Below are 16139 nucleotides of genomic sequence, written 5' to 3'. Positions count from 1 at the left end.
AGGCCCGGGCGGCTCACCTTTGTAATGCCCCCCCTCCAAGGGCCTCTTGCTGAGATAAGAGCCACAGCGCCCCCCATGCCAGTCCCTCGACCTTCAGCGTTCCCCACTCCACAGAGAACCGGTCTTACAGCCAGGCCCCTCCCCCCCATCCTGCTCGGTCCCCTTCCGGAACGCAAGGCCTCAAGAAGTCTTCTCGCCAAGGGAGCCCCTCGGGGGATCCCCCCGGGACAGCGTCCCTCCAGATTAGCTATATCCCACTCCCACTTCAAGAACCCCGACGGCGCATCTTCCATAAATCCGAGACTTCTCCAGACCCCCCAAAGATCCGCCTCCGTGGAATTAAGAGCCGCAACACTCCCCCGACGCGGTAATCATGGCCCACAATTTCCCCCCTCACTTCACTGGGTATTGCGGGGCCCCCAGTCCCTTCCCAGGTCCTCATTCCAGAAAACTAAAGAAATTCCCCTCTGGGACCTAGTTTCCCTGTAAGATAGCAAATGAGACCCTAAGACCGACGACGGACGATACCCGCTGTCCACAGCACCTCTCATCAAGTGGCAGTTCTCCCTAGTCTGGCCTCCGAGCCAGATCCTGCGCGGGGATACCTTCCCACCCCTGGCTCCCAGCGGCGCTCTCCTGGGCACCAAGGCCCACTGCGGCCCAGAGAGCCCAAACCCACCCGGCACCCTCCCCGACGGCTCCGCGTTCCCAATGCGCCCCCTAGCGGCTCCAAATGGCTCAGGGGGCGGGGCTGGGAGGGGGCGGGGCTGATCCGCCATGGCCCCGCTCCACCCCGGCCTAGTTACGGTGAAACGCCCTCCCCAGAGTCCCGCCCCCTGCCTCATAGTCCCGCCCCCTGCCTCATAGTCCCGCCCCCTGCCCCAGCGCTCTGCTCCTGCCCTCTGGGTCCCCGCCGCCGCCGGTGTTCCAGCAGCCAAGTGCTCTGGTTCTCACTCCCGCTGCCTGATTTCTTGGGGCCTCCTCACTCTGACTCAGGCCGCCTGCATCCTCCTGATCCCAGCTGCCTGGGGTTTGTATGGCTACTAGGTCCCGCACCACACAGGCACCCCAGTCATGGGGGTGTGGGGCGCACTGGACGAGCGAGCGGGGTGCAGCCTGGATTCTGAATTTGTCGGGGAAGGAAAAAGGGTGAGTGTGCGTTAGAGCCGGAGCCCCGCAGCTGCCCGATTCCAGTCCAGGATGCAAAGACCAAGGGTCTGTGCTTGCCTCTCCGTGCCTCGGTTTCCCCGTCTATAACACGGGGTGTTAGCAGTAGATCCTGTAAGGGTCTCAGTAAGGATCGAATTATTAAGTATGAGTAAGCATGCCACTTGCTGAGCAATGGCCACGCGTCTGCCACTATTGGTGTCGTTAAGAACTCATTCTCAGCGAGACACACACACACCCTGGCCGGGAGGGAAGGGTGAGGCACTGACTCCCAAACCTTATTCCAGGCAGGGTCACACCCAGAGCCATGCTCGTTTTCACGCATACCCGCACACCCTTCTAGAACAGCACCATCCCTACACACACAGACACACGTGCTATTCACGCGCTTAGCAGCCCACTGGCCCTCAGAGCAACCCCAGGGGGACTCCACGGCTCGGAGCAGGATTGCTCCTGCACACACGTGTCCACTTGGCGGATTGTTACACATACACACACGCCTTCACACAAAACCCTCTGACAGTCACACGCAAGGCCGAGCATCGTGTGCCCACTGCACAGCCATGAACGCACAGGAGTCGAGGAGACCCTGTGTCATGCATGCTCAGGCGCACACGCACACACCGTGCAGGTCCGGGAAGCGCAGCCCCTCTGCACACCCGTATCCAGACCAGGAGCCCACCCCCACCCCGCCAGCCATCATTAAGCTGTTACCAGCGGCCCCTTGGCCGCCTGTGCTAACCGCACAACGCCTGAACACCGCCCCCTCCCCGCCTGGGCTGGGGGCCATGGGGGCAGGGGCGTACAGACACATGGGGTGCAGGACATACACACGTGCCCACCATGTGGACGCTCGTAAAATGGTTGCCCTGGTAACAGCGACTTGAAAGACCCGGTTCTTCCTCTGGGGTGTGCAGGGGGGCAGGGGCGGAGTCGAGGGGCGGGGCTGAGGGCGGGGCCCCGGGGGTGTAGGACTCATGCGCACCTTCCCCCACCGTGGAGAGATTCGGTCACGCTCCCCACTTGGAAGGAGACGCCTGCACACTCAGGGACACACACATTGACCCAAACACACACGGAGGAGGCAGCCCCTGTCACACTCAGGCCCCCAGAGCCCCGACCCTCCTCAAGGCCGGCCCCACGTGATCACATCAGACACAGGTGTGACACCCTCTGACATCAATGCATGTCACCTCATACAACCCAGCACGCTGGCCACTCTCTGTCGCCAACCACAGGCTTTGTCACCCCCTGGACAGGTGGTGACAGACAGACACCCTGTCACACTGGCTGACTCACACAGCAGCGGGAACTGGTACACATATGACACGCCCCCCCACCTCCGTCAAGGGAGCTGTCTGCGCCTGGCTGCCTGGGAGGCCGAGGGGATTCAGGGGTTGGTTCTATTTGCAGGAAACACGGGTATTTACAATGTTTTATTTTTAAACCTTGCTTGTTCCAGACTGGGCTACTGTGGGGCGGGGTGGGTGGAACCCAGCCTTGAGCCTCCCACGCTAAAAGTCAGCCCGTGGCTAGGGACTGTGGTCTCTCAGCGCACGGATTGGGGGTGGGGGCAGGGTGGTGAAGCTCAGTGAAGAGCAGGGGGCACTCAAAGGCATGTAACTTCTGTGACTGATTTGAGCTGGCTGGCCCCAAGGTCAAGGCTGAGGCAGGGGTAGGACATAGCAGGGGCAGCCAGGCCCAGCCACCTGCCCATCGCCACCCCCTCTCCCATGTTTACTGGGAAATTAGTTCTGCTCCTTCACTGACTCCTCCACAGCACATCTCGCCAGGTAGCTCCAGGAGAGGCCTCCCATTCCCCAGTGTGCTATAAGCCCATGGTGCAGTTGTGAAACCTGAGGATCAGAGAGGTCAAGACATCAGCCCCAGGTCACACAGTAAGACAGCAGCTCAACTCTGGGGCTGGATGACTATGAAACATGTAACCACTGTCCCCCACTGCTCCTCCAACCTGTCCCCTCTGGTCAGAGGGCCCTCTTCAGCCCCCACCCCCGCCCGATGGTCACTGCTTCCCAGGGGAGTGTTCTGTTCATGGGTAGAGGCTGAGGCAGAGGGTTAGGGAAGCTGGTGGCCATTGGCCAAGACTCAGAGACTTGGCTGGTGGAGAAGTTTCCATCTTAACTCCAGGAGCTGGTCCAGGCCCTGCAGGCCCACGGCTGCATTTCGGGGACCCCTCTGGGGACCAGCCCATGGGGGGGTGAGGTGGCTTGGTGCCTTCTGTGTTCTCTGCCCCTCCAGCCACCCCTCCAGTCAGAGCACCCTCACACACTGAGTGTTACTCCATCCCCCCCCAGTATGCTGGTCCTGAGCTCGCTGTGCCTCAGCTTTCCCATTTGTGAAATGGTTCCATGTTTCTTCAGCACAGGGTTGCTGATGCCCAGTCAAGAAGCTCCTTTAAACCAGGCTCTGGGGCTCTGGATTCATCAAAATTATCCTCACCCTGAGCTGGAAGATGCTGAGGGCAGAGCGAGGCCTCAGCTCCTACTGAGAACACAGCTGAACACCCACTCCTGGCCGGGGGTCAGAACAAGGGCCCCAGGGACCAGGGAAGGAGCCGGTCGGACTGGCCAGGATGGGGACCCATGAGGCCTGTGGGCGGCAGGAAGGAGCAGGCTGATTCCAGGAGAGGATGATGGAAAAAGCAGGGCCGCCAGCTGTCCCTGCAGGGCCATTTGCAGCCCCAGGTCACAGGTCGAAGGCCCTGTCCCTGGGGGTCCCAGGTCAGCAATGCAGGAAAGCCATCAGGCGGTGGGGGTGGGGGTGGGCAGAGGGCTGGGGAGGCAAAGGGGGCTGGGCCTGGGGTTGGGGGACACCTGAGAGGTGGAGCCAGGGCTGAGAACCTTATGGGAGATCACAGACAACCCCCTCCACACACAAAAGCCACGAATGTGTGGATACTGTTTACCCACACACACACACATACAATAGATACACATGCTCACAGATTCATAAATATGCACATCAAAACACAGACACCCCCCAAAGTCAGTCACACTCTGCATATGTGTATACCACCACACACACTCACTAATGCATACACACACACTCAGATGTGCACGGCAGCCCCAGATTCTAAGGCTCACAGGTGCCCCACAGCACACACCTCCCAGCACCCTGGCCCTCGCCACCCGCCAGCCTGGCCCTGCCTCCTTGCGTCCTTGGCCCAGGCTGCCCTAATCCTGGTCTCGTGTCCTGAAGCCAGAAGATAAGGGGCAGCTGCAGCCCCAGATAAAGGAGGCGAAAGCCGAAAGCCGCAAATCCGGGGCGGCCCGGCAGCAGCGGGCAAAGAGCCCGGGCCACACCTGCCCTGCGCTTCCTCCCCCATCCGACCAGCCGAGAGAGACAGACAGAGGACAGGGGAGACGGTGGAGGGAGAGAGAGACAGAGCGGAGGCAGGGCAACCATGGGGGGCTGGCAACAACAGCAGAGAAATGGAGACAGATGAAGTGAAAGAGGAAGAGAGAGAGAGAAAGATGGAGAGCCAATATGTGGGGAAAAGAGCGAGGCAAAGGAAGGTAGACATACATGAGATAGACATACAGAGAGAAGGAAATACAGAAAGAGAAGCAAAAAAGGCTAAGCCAGAAACAGGAAGAATAAAAGGGACGGAGGCAGGGAGAGCCCCAGTGTCTGGGCAGAGTGCCAGCGGCACCTTCCCAGGCCCAGCTCCACCCCCTCCTGAGTGCCTCAGTCTCCCCACCTGCTTGGGGGCCCCAGGGCGACCTGCCGCCCTCCTGCTTCCTCAGATCAGCCAAGGTCAGGCATTTGTATGACTCGGGCCCAGTTCAGTGTTGCGGGGACATCTTTCTCGGTGTCCCCACACTCTCCAGGCTGGCACCTGGGAAGTCCTCAGCTCCTTGCCACAGCCTCAGTGAGGGTGAGACACCCCACCGGGCCCAGAGGAGGTATGCCCCCAGTGCCTCCGTTTCCCTAGCTATGACAAGATACATTCACTCAACAAGTGTTCAGGGAGCCCCTACTGTGTGCCAGGCCTGGTACATGCATGCTGAAGACACAGAGGAGCCGAAGCAGAGCCGACTCCCACCAGTTCTGGACTTAGTTTATTGGGTGGGGGGAGGATCCTCAATGCCTCCCTTTTCTACAGATGATGACCCTGAGAACAGAAGAGTGAGTGGGGTGACCAAGGTGACTGGGTGCAGGGAACTGTTACTGGGAGAAAGAACCGCATATTTGAAGCCTGGGAGGTAAGACCAGCTCACGGGACTTCTGGCATGACCTTGGTACTTGAGTTCAGGGAGTGAGGAGGTGAAGAGGGATGAAGCTAGAGAAGGCAGCAGGGGCTGGATTATGCAGAAACTTTGGGGTTATAGTCTAGGACTAGGGAAGTAGGGAGCCATGGCAGGATTGGGAGCAGGAGAGGGTCATGGTCAGATCTGGGTTTTAGAAAGAGCTGTGGGAGGCTGGGCTATTGGGGGTAGGTTGGGAGATCGAGGCCTGGAAGGGGAGGTGCCAGAAAAGGGGACAGTCTAGAAAGAGACTGGAGAGAAAGCAGACTGGACATGGGGACTGGCAGGCTGTGGCAGGAGGAGAGGCTGATGCCCAGGTCTCTGGCTAGGCAATGGGTCAGCCCCTGGACCCGGGACCTCTGCAAGCCATTGATTCAGGTAGAGTTGGGATGAATGTCTGTTTCCTCCACACAAGGTCAGAGAGAGGAATAAAGGAGCTAATACATGAAAAGAGCTTAGAACAGAGCCCAATATACAGTAAGTGCTCAATAATTGTGCAGCTACTGGTAATGATTTGTACTATGCCATTAAAATAATGCAATATTATAACAAAATAATAACAAGTAATTAATAATGTGTCACTTATATTAATATCCGTATTATGGTTACTGCGGATTCCCTGGCAGCTCAGCTGGTAAAGAATCTGCCTGCGATGCAGGAGACCCTGGTTCAATTCCTGGGTCAGGAAGATAGGGATAGGCTACCCACCCCAGTATTCTTGGGCTTCCTGAGTGGATCAGACAGTAAAGAATTCACCTGCAATGCGGGAGACCCAGGTTTGATCCCTGGGTCAGGAAGATCCCCTCGAGAAGGAAATGGCAACCCACCCCAGTATTCTTGCCTGGAGAATCCCCATGAACAGGAGTGCCTGGCAGGCTACAGTCCACGGGGTCACAAAGAGTTGGACATGACTGAGTGACTGCGCAGAGCACAGCACATTGTTATTAATTGCCAGTCCACAATCTCCCTTTCTCTCCCTACGGGAAGGCTTTCTGGATCGCCTTACACAGAGAAGGCTCGTTGTCACAGGGCAAAGCCAGAAAGCCCTAAGAAAGGTCTTCTTGAAGGCTGAGGCCCAGGGAGGGGAGTCCCATTCCTGAGGTCACCATCTGTGGGCCTCAGTTCTCCACCTGAACAACTGTCTCCCCAGAGAGATCTGGATGCCTATGAGATGATGTCCGGGGAGATGATGGTAGAAACTCAGAGGGCAATGGGGCGGGCACCTCAGGAAGAAGTGAGTTCCTGTCCCTGGAGGTGGGTAAGTGGGACAGAGTCTCCCAAGGACTGCTGTGGTTTCTTCCAGTCTCTGATTCCAAGTTTTATTTCCAGTTTGACCTATAGAGGGCAGCAGAGGCCAGAGATGGAAGACAAGCTGCTCCCCGCCCCCATTCCCTTTTCTCCCAGGTCTTAGAAAAGCTGGTGTTGAGCCTGTTGCGGCCTCAGGCAAATTCTTTCCCTCCTCTGGCCTCAGTTTGTCCCTCTGTCACTCAAGGAATACAGTCTCTGTCTCATTCCCCTGCTCAAAGAAAGCTTTGTCAAGGTTAGCGGTAAAATGCACGGGCGGCCAAGGAATTGGTTATTGACATCCTGCACTGTGTTCACATAATTCAAGGCAAATAATAGTGATAAAGAAATAGCAACGTTGGATCCAAGTCAGGAAGATCCCCTGGAGGAGGACATGGCAACCCACTCCAGTATTCTTGCCTGGCAAATCCCATGGACAGAGGAGCCTGGCAGGCTACAGTCCATAGGGTCACAAAGTGTTGGACACAACTGAAGTAGCACACAGTAGCAACAGTAGTACTCTTTAATGTTTATTGACTGCAATTTATTGAATCTATACTTTCTAAAACAGCTATTTCTACCAGCCCCATTTTTCTGATGAGGAGACTGAGGCACAAAGTTAAGGAAAATGTTCCCAGTTGGTAAGTAGAAGTGCTGGGATTCCAAACTGGCCGGCTGAGTCGACAGCCCAGAGGTGCCTGTGCTGCACCAAGGCTCTTCCAGGAACAGGGGGCTTTAGAAGAGTGCAACAGGGAATGGTGGGGACTGTGGAAAATGGGGACTAGATTCTGCTCTCCTTGGGCTGTTTGTTCTCCCACTTCCCTGGGATAAAATCCCCAAGTCCTCCCCAAAGCCTAGAGGGCCCTGCATGACCTTCACCTCCCTGTTCCCACCTCCTCCCTCTCTCTCCCTTGCTCACGGGAGCTCCAACCATAGAGGGCTCACTGTCCAACACACCAGGCAGGGTCCTGCCTCAGGGCCTTTGTACTGGCTGTTCTCTCAACCTGGAGCACTTTTCCTTCTGATATTCCTGTCTCTCTCATTCATCTTTGCAAAAACACTCAAATGTCCCCTCAGTGAAAAAGCTTTCCCCGACCATTCTATTAAGAACCGCAACCACCAGGAATGGCTTTCCCACTTCCTCTCCCCTGCTTCATTACCGTCCAATATACAGTATACCTTACTTATGTATTTTATGTTGATTATCTTCACCACTCCTATCTAAGCTCCTAAGCGTAACGATTTTTTGGTCTGTTTTATTCACTGCTGTTTCGCCGGCGTCTAGGATAGCATGTAACACATAGGCATTCAACGAGTTACTCGTTTAATGAACGCCCATATAAAAGTAGCAGTGTTTTAAAATTCCATCAGGAAAACAAAATAGTTCTGTAAGCCGATTGTGGCCCGCGGGAAGCCAGTTTGAGAGCCCCAAGAGACTCATTGCACATTTCCGTTTCCCGCAAATGGATCGTAGGTAGAAAAGGGAACCGAGGCCCCACCCCCTCCTAGGTTCCGCCCCATTACGTCCAGGCGCGTACAATTGCGTCACTTGGAGCGACCTGGGCATGCGCACTTCACCAGCAAGACCGGGGAAGACACACACGCGACCCGGAAGGCGTTTCCGCGGCACTCCAAAGCGGGCGTGAGGGGGGCCGATGGCGGAGGGAGCGGCAGAAGTCTCAGCACAGAGTGGTGGTGGTGGCGACCCAGGAGCCGTCGAGCCGGAACGGGGAGTGGCGCCCATCAAACCTCAGTGAGTCGCTGGGTCAGGCGCGGCCCGAGCAGTGCTTGCCGGGAGCTGGGGCAGCGGCCCAGCATTGGAAGCTCGCCGGCTCTTCTGTTTCGGCCTTCCGTCCGCTCGCAGGGTCAGCGAGCACCTGAGATCACGCACGTTGGGAACTGTCACATGCGCGGACACCACGGTGCATGCTGGGGTGGGCGGGGTCTGGGGCGGAGGCCGCAGTGCATGCTGGGGACTGTAGGCCTAGCGTATAGCGGGAATGGCGCAAGTGCACTTCTGGTCAGCCGCCGCACTTACAGGTAGGGACTTGACTCGTGTCTGAAGCGAGTGCCGCAGGGCATGCTGGGGCTTGGGGTGGGGGGTGGGGTGGCTGAAAGGCACGCTAGGAAATGTAGCGGCCCCGGACTCGTTGCAGAGCACGCTGGGACTTGTAGTATCTTGTAGCCTAAGGTAGCCAGGGATGTTCACATCTGATACTTGTACTTCAGTTCTCCAGTCTGGGCACTGGGGACCCAGGAACAAAATAGGTCCTCCCTGCGGCCTTGAAGTGTTCCTAGGCTGGCAGCTGGCTAGTTCTAAGTAGGGAGTACCCCATAAACAGAGGCATGTAAACAGGGGCAAGTGTTCTTAGCCCCTTTCCCTAGCGTTCATGAATCTGAGCTCAAGGCAGGATACTTCTTTCACAAGCCCTCCTTTCTCCTGCCTCTCTGCTGGCAGATACCTCACCACCAAGGAGCAGTTCCACGAATTCCTGGAAGCCAAAGGGCAGAAGCCCAGCCAGGAATCCGAGGCTGTAGACCCTGCTGGCAATGACCTGACTGAGCCTGAGGCCAAGCGGATCCGACTGGAGGACGGGCAGGCAGAGGAGGCAGCTGAAACTGGGGAGCAGCTTCAGGCTCAGAAGAGGGCCCGGGGCCAGAACAAGTGCCGGCCTCACGTGAAGCCCACCCACTATGATAAGAACAAGCTCTGCCCCTCTCTGGTCCAGGTGTGTGTCACTGTCACCGAAAGTCCCAGATGCCTTGAGTGTGAGCCTGTCTGCCCCCTGTTCAATCTTCATGACGTTATGGTGTATAATTATTGTTCCCATCTTCCAGGTGAAGAAACTGAGGCTTGGTGAGGTTTCTGACTTGTCTGAGGACACACAGCCAGGAGGGGAGGGATCTGAGTTTCAGACCTAGGCTGCCTGACTGGCTTCGTCAGCTCTCTCTGTCCTCCCTCATTGCCTCCCTGTTTCCTTGCAGGAATCAGCTGCTAGGTGTTTCTATGGTGACCGCTGCCGCTTCCTGCATGACGTGGGCCACTACCTGGAGACCAAGCCTGCTGACCTTGGCCCCAGCTGTGTGCTCTTCGAGACCTTCGGCAGGTGCCCCTATGGTGTAACCTGCCGCTTTGCCGGGGCCCATCTGGGGCCCGAGGGCCAGAATCTGGTGAGGGAGGGGTTGGTCCAGGCGCCGCCCGTCCGCAACGGCCTGGACAAGGCCCTGCAGCAGCAGCTGCGAAAAAGGAAGATCCACTTCAAGCGTGCAGAGCAGGCTCTGCGCCAGCTGAGCAGGGGCCCGCTGCCAGGCCCCACCTCCGAAGCCACTGTCCCTGAGGGCAGGGAGGCCGAGGGTGCCCCAGGGCAGGATAACTGTGACATCCAGCTGGCCCCCCAGGAACCGGACACCGTTGGCCCTCCCAGTGGCCCTTTAAGGACCTGCGGACCCCTGACAGATGAGGATGTAGTCAGGTTGAGGCCCCATGAGAAGCGGCGGGTATGTGTCATGGGCCCCCTCTGAGGACACTAGCAGTGCCGGGAGCGGACAGAGCTGGACACTCACTCCCAGCTCCAGAGGGTCCAGGCGATAACAAGGGGGCAGCGGAAAAGGCTTCCTAGAAGGGAGGGCGTTGGGACTGGGGCTTCGATGGTTGAGTAGAAACTCTCTAGCAGAGAAAAGCATGGAGAAAGGAACTTTCCTCATGGAGGGATTAGGTGACCTGTGCAGAGGTGTGGAGGTGAAAAGGAGCCAGACTCACTGGGGCAGGACAAAGCCTATGGGAAGGCTTGAGGCTTGAGAGGCCTCCAAAGCCAGATTCGTGGGTGGAGATTCAGTGTGCTTTTTTTCCCTTTCAGCTGGACATCAGTGGCAAGCTGTACCTGGCCCCACTCACCACGGTAGGGTCCACAGCGGTGTGGGCAGGTGCTGGCAATGTGCTCATCACAGCAGTACCCACTGGTCCCCCTGCCCGGGGGGCTTGGGTGCGTGTCTGGGGTCCTAGCCTGCCATGCCCTTATGTGTGCATTCCACTGTTCCCAGTGTGGCAACCTGCCCTTCCGCCGGATCTGTAAGCGCTTCGGGGCAGATGTGACCTGCGGGGAGATGGCTGTGTGCACCAACCTGCTACAGGGCCAGACGTCCGAGTGGGCCCTGCTCAAACGCCACCCCTGCGAGGATATCTTTGGCGTCCAGGTTGGTGCCGCCCCGAGGAAGGGAAGGAGGAGGGACTCTTGGCTGTTAACCTGTCAGAGCCAGCTGCAGGGTCAGGCTCTCCCGGATCACCTCCCAGACCCCCTGCCTCAGCTGCTGGTCACGTGCCAGCCTGACGCACCTGGAGGAGCTGATAGCTCGGCACGGGGCCAGGCAGGACGGCCCCTCACCCCTGCCCACCCATTTGGCCACAGCTTGAAGGCGCCTTTCCTGACACCATGACCAAATGTGCCGAGCTGCTGAACCGCACCATTGAGGTGGATTTCGTGGACATCAATGTCGGCTGCCCCATTGATCTCGTGTTCAAGAAGGTACCCAACATTCAGAGTGGCTGAGGGTGGAGTCCCTAGGAATCTGTGGGGGCCTCTGGGCCTTGCTTTCTGCATCTAGACAAGGAAGGCAGCGGTGGGCTGGGAGCTGGCATCAGGCCCAGCCTGGGTCCTGCCTTCCCGAGCTTCAGCCGCCTGTCTCTCCCAGGGTGGGGGCTGTGCCCTCATGAACCGCTTGGCCAAGTTCCAGCAGATCGTCCGCGGCATGAACCAGGTACTGCCCAAGATGACCGCCCACAGCTCTCACCGCCCAACCCGAGGCCCTGCTGCAGATTACCCCGTTCCCACAGGTGCTGGACGTGCCGCTGACTGTGAAGCTGCGCACGGGTGTCCAGGAGCGTGTGAATCTGGCCCACCGACTGCTGCCCGATCTGCGGGCCTGGGGGGCGGCTCTGGTCACGGTGGGTCTCGGGGTGCGGCGGGCGGCGGGGCCACAAGGCACTTCCCTTTCTAACCATCCCTCCCTCCCGTCTCCTCTCTCCTGGTCTCTGGCTCGCCCTCCATCTCTTGTCTCCGTCTGTCCATCTCTCTGTCTCTCTCTCTCTCAGTCCGTCTCTGCTGGGCTCTCTGGGTCTCTCTCTCTCTCTCTCTGATCCTCCACTTCCCCGGCCCCTCCACCCCTCCCCACGCGGCCGCCTCTCCTCCAGCTCCACGGCCGCTCACGGGAGCAGCGCTACACCAAGTTGGCTGACTGGCAGTACATCGAACAGTGCGTGGCGGCGGCCCGCCCCATGCCCCTTTTCGGTGGGTGCCCACAGGCCACACGCCCAGGCCCACCCCTCGCCTGGGCCCCTCCCTTCCCCGATGAGGGGCTCCCGGGCTGGCGAGAACTCCTCATGCCCTGGCACCGCCGCCTGACGTGGCTCCCTGAGACCCTGGCCTCTGTCCTTCAGGGAATGGAGACGTCTTGTCCTACGAGGATGCCAACCGAGCCCTGCAGACCGGTGTCTCAGGGGTCATGATCGCGCGGTGCGTGTGCCTTGGGGCTGCAGCTGTGGCCTTAGAGCCATAGCTTGGAACTCTCATACTTTTTTTTTAATTTGGCTGTGTCGGGTCTTAGTTGCAGCATGTGGGAACTTTGATCTTTATTATGGGGTGTGGGATTTTTAGTTGGGGCATGTGGGGTGTAGTTCCCTGACTAGAGATGAAACCCAGACCCCTTGCATTGGGAGCGTGGAGTCTTAGCCACTGGGCCCCAGCGAAGTCCCAGAATTTTCTGGCTTTGAGAGTCATGTGAGCGTGTGGCTGGGAGGCTGGGGACTGTGGTTTTGGGGGCCGGGGTTTCCCCACTGGCCCACTGACCGTCGCCCACTGCCCACCCCCAGTGGCGCCCTGCTCAAGCCGTGGCTGTTCACGGAGATCAAGGAGCAGAGGCACTGGGACATCTCGTCGTCCGAGCGCCTGGACATCCTGCGGGACTTCACGCACTACGGCCTGGAGCACTGGGGCTCAGACACGCAGGGCGTGGAGAAGACGCGCCGCTTCCTCCTCGAGTGGCTCTCCTTCCTGTGCAGGTGGGATGGGGCGGCGGGGCAGTGGGGCAGGCCAGGTGCAGTGTTGTGGGGAGCCCCAGCCCAGCCCCTTTCCCGCTGCCCCCGCCCACAGGTACGTGCCCGTGGGCCTGCTGGAGCGGCTCCCGCAGCGGATCAATGAGCGGCCACCCTACTACCTGGGCCGCGACTACCTGGAGACGCTCATGGCCAGCCAGAAGGCAGCCGACTGGATTCGCATCAGGTGCCTGGGAACTGAGGCCCGGGGGGCAGGATGATCAAGGACCTGGTGGGTCTGGGGTGAGCTGGATTGGGGGCCGCCCTGTGCCAGGCCTGACCCCGGCCACCTGCCTCCCTCCCCACAGTGAGATGCTGCTGGGACCCGTCCCGCCCAACTTCGTCTTCCTGCCCAAGCACAAGGCCAATGCCTACAAGTAGCCACAGGGGCAGGAGGGGCATCTGAGTATCCAGAGGGCCCCCTAAAGCGTGAGAAGACAATAAATTTTATTCTTCTAAAACCCAGGCCTTTCTGTGACCCTGAGGCTGCCCTTGGCCCCCTGCCATCCCCACCCACACATCCCCCTCACCCCTTCACTCATTCGCCAGCTCTGTGCTGGCCACTGCTAGTGCCCAAAAGGCCTTGACAACAAAGAAGCCATCAGAGCCCATGAGATGGGGCTTCCGCCTACCTGAGTGTGGATCAGGGTAGGCTGCTTGGAGGAAGGGGCCTCAGAGCTGACTGGCAAGCCATGCTGGCAGGGGCGGAAAGCAGCAGACCACATCCAAGGTCCACCATACCCTCTGTGATGCCCGTCTCTGGTTCCCTTGGTTTCCTGGTCCACTCCTGCCCACTCCCCACTCCGCCATTACCCGGAACCCCGACCAGTGGGCGGGCCACAGCCTGGAACCCGCTGCCGGGAGTAACCAGACAAACAGAACTCCACAGGACTCTGAGCCTGTTCTCTGGGTGGGCCACCTGTGCTCCCCATCTGCTGCCCTCCTGGCCTGCCTGGGCCGGGCCCCCGCCTCCCTATGCAGCACCCCAAGCCCTTCTACGCACCCACAGCTCCCCAAGAAGGCTTCAGTTCCCGGGGCCTGGATGCCACTGATGGGCTGGGCAGCCAGCCCACTCCCGCCTGCACAGAGCCTCTGTCCTCTGTGGGTATGAGTCGGTGGGGGGGGGGTGCAGCCATGGGGGCAGGGCCCGGGGCTCTCTGTCCGCCAGCCTCAGGACCCCACCCGCCTGCCTGCTCTTGTCCACAGGTTCCTCCAACCTGTACCACCCCCCAGCCCCGGAGAAGGAGGTGTTCCCAACCCCTCCAGCAGGTACTGGCCTCCCGCCAACCCTTGAGGACTGGGGAGTGGGCGGGGCCATCTCGTCCCCACCCTAACCCTAGAGGGCTTCCGACTCCAAAGCAAGGCCAGTGTCCCTCATCCCCTCAATGGGGCCCTGACAGTAAGGCAGCCCCATGACTCTTGTCCCCCAGTCAGGTTCCCCAAAGCCAGGTCTGTGTCTCCAGCCACCCCCCACCCCGATGAGCCCCCAAAGCACATCCTGGGTCCCCAGATCGGTAGATAAACCCCCAGAGGCAAAGCCTATGTCCTCGTCCCCCAAATGGACCCCAGGGCTGGTCCGTGTCCTGTGTCCCCGACGTGCCCCCCAGGCGGGTCCCAGGACCGCCCCTCTGAGGGCCACCCTCCTGGCCACAGGTTTCCAGATGGCACCCTGTGGGTGCTTCTTTGACCCCCGCATCTACCGAATCGAGTGGGCCGCCACCGACTTCGGCCAGTCGTCCCTGTACAAGCTGGTGGCCGTGGGCGATGTGGGGCCAGCTGGGGCCCCCACCTCGCAAGGCACTTACCTCCTGGAGCCCCAGCACTACCTCAAGGCCCCGGTTCCGCCCCCACCGCTCCCACCATACCCCCACTACCAGCCACCGCCTCCGGGGGGCCCCCAGTACCTCCTGCCATACTTCCCGCCTGAGGGGCCGGGGCCCGAGACCATGGGCTTCATGGGGGATGGGGGGCCGCCCGCCTTCGTAGAGCTGCCCCTGCCCTTGATCAAGGAGGGCCTGGCGCCCCCACCACCCCCCAAGGAGAGCAAGCTGCCCTCGCTGCTCATCACGCTACCCACCGAGGCCACACTGCCCCCGGGCGCCTATAGCCAACTCAAGGGCCGCCTGAGCCACCTGCAAGAGCCCGGGGAGCCCTTGACCTTCCCAGTCAAGGAGCCACCCCCAGGCCCGCTGTACCCACCGGGCCCTGCCGAACCCAAGGCAGCCGATGCCGAGGTGGCCCCACTGGGGGCAGGGGAGGCCAGAACCCCCGAGGTGGCCCGGGCCTTTGCGCTGCCCGAGAAGGTGCTGCTGGAGGATGCGATGAAGCTCTTCGACTGCCTGCCAGGCGGTGCTGAGCCCGAAGGGGCCCCTCGTAAGCCCCTGGGGCCTGGGCCAGCCCTGCCCGACAGTGGGGGCGGCGGCGACGACTCCTCCTCCGGTGACATCCGCTCGCTGCACCTGCCCGACGAGCTGCTGTCCTTCGACTACAGCGTGCCTGAGATCCTGGACACTGTCTCCAACGTGGACTACTTCTTCAACTTTAAGGCACTGGATGAGGAGCCGCTGCCCCGTCCGGGGCCCCCTGCCGCCAACACCACAGCCTCTGCCCCCCGGGCCGAGCCCCCTGGCAAGAGGAAGGCAGGCAGTTCCACCACCAAGAAGGGGCGGCAGGGCAGCAAGGGCAAGCAGGCCACGGGTCCCACGAGCGCTGCCTCCTCAGGGCCCCGGCAGGACCTGGGGGCCACCCCCCATTAAAGCGGATTTGATCTCTCAGTGCTGTGTCCGCCTAGTGGCGTCAGGGTGTCCCCATGCCCTCCCTGTTGTGCAATGGGCCCCAGGCCACGGGGTGAGGCCCTGCAGGACCCCGAGGGTGCTGGACTTATGGAGCAGAGTGGGGGAGCCCTAGATTCGGATTTGGGATTCTAAATCTATCCAGAGAGAATCCAAGTCAGCCAGCACTTTGGAGAGGTGGGAACCGCCTGACTCCTACACTGCAAGAATTTCACTTCTGTGTTTGACCGGGAAAGTCAGGGCTGCCCAGAGATGAGTAGGGACTGGCCTGGAGACACACAGCAAATGCAGGAGTTGGGGAGTGGCCTGCATATCCCCGACCATCCCTCTGAAGCCACTACTGGTGGGAGGGGGGAAGGCCTTAGAGAGGTCTGCAGGCTGCGCTCAGCCTCCACCCACCTGGCAGGGCAGGTGTTGTCACCAATGGTGAAGGGGCGGGCCTCCACCCATGTTCGTGCAGAGAGCTGGGGTGTGGAGGCAGGTGCTGGTTGGAGGTGGAGGCACCTGAGGTCTGAGGGTGGGGGCTGGGCAGGGATGCGG

At 59.9% G+C, this 16139-nt stretch overlaps 2 protein-coding genes across 4 annotated transcripts; both read left to right on the top strand.

Moving 5' to 3' along the window:
• The first annotated feature begins 8285 nt into the window (after positions 1 to 8285).
• DUS3L (dihydrouridine synthase 3 like) lies at positions 8286 to 13272 on the top strand. Its single transcript, XM_043466319.1, has 13 exons — positions 8286 to 8472; positions 9178 to 9448; positions 9705 to 10217; positions 10577 to 10618; positions 10761 to 10913; positions 11126 to 11242; positions 11409 to 11474; positions 11551 to 11661; positions 11908 to 12004; positions 12154 to 12229; positions 12586 to 12774; positions 12866 to 12994; positions 13116 to 13272. The coding sequence occupies exons 1-13, from the start codon at positions 8375 to 8377 to the stop codon at positions 13186 to 13188; spliced, it is 1935 nt and encodes a 644-aa protein (XP_043322254.1). The 5' UTR covers positions 8286 to 8374; the 3' UTR covers positions 13189 to 13272.
• A 135-nt stretch (positions 13273 to 13407) lies between these two features.
• PRR22 (proline rich 22) lies at positions 13408 to 15581 on the top strand. 3 transcript variants are annotated; one of them, XM_043466321.1, is made up of 3 exons: positions 13408 to 13912; positions 14014 to 14076; positions 14461 to 15581. In XM_043466321.1, exons 1-3 carry the CDS (start codon positions 13783 to 13785, stop codon positions 15561 to 15563), a joined length of 1296 nt encoding a protein of 431 aa, XP_043322256.1. In that variant the 5' UTR covers positions 13408 to 13782; the 3' UTR covers positions 15564 to 15581. The 3 variants fall into 3 exon arrangements, with proteins under 3 accessions (XP_043322256.1, XP_043322255.1, XP_043322257.1); XM_043466322.1 differs by having other exon boundaries at positions 13818 to 13908; XM_043466320.1 differs by having other exon boundaries at positions 13778 to 13908; positions 14014 to 15581.
• The last annotated feature ends 558 nt before the right edge of the window (positions 15582 to 16139 follow it).

Source organism: Cervus canadensis, chromosome 4 (assembly GCF_019320065.1).
Source record: "Cervus canadensis isolate Bull #8, Minnesota chromosome 4, ASM1932006v1, whole genome shotgun sequence".
NCBI classification, from domain to species: Eukaryota; Metazoa; Chordata; class Mammalia; order Artiodactyla; family Cervidae; genus Cervus; species Cervus canadensis.
This window is presented reverse-complemented; position numbering and strand designations above follow the sequence as displayed.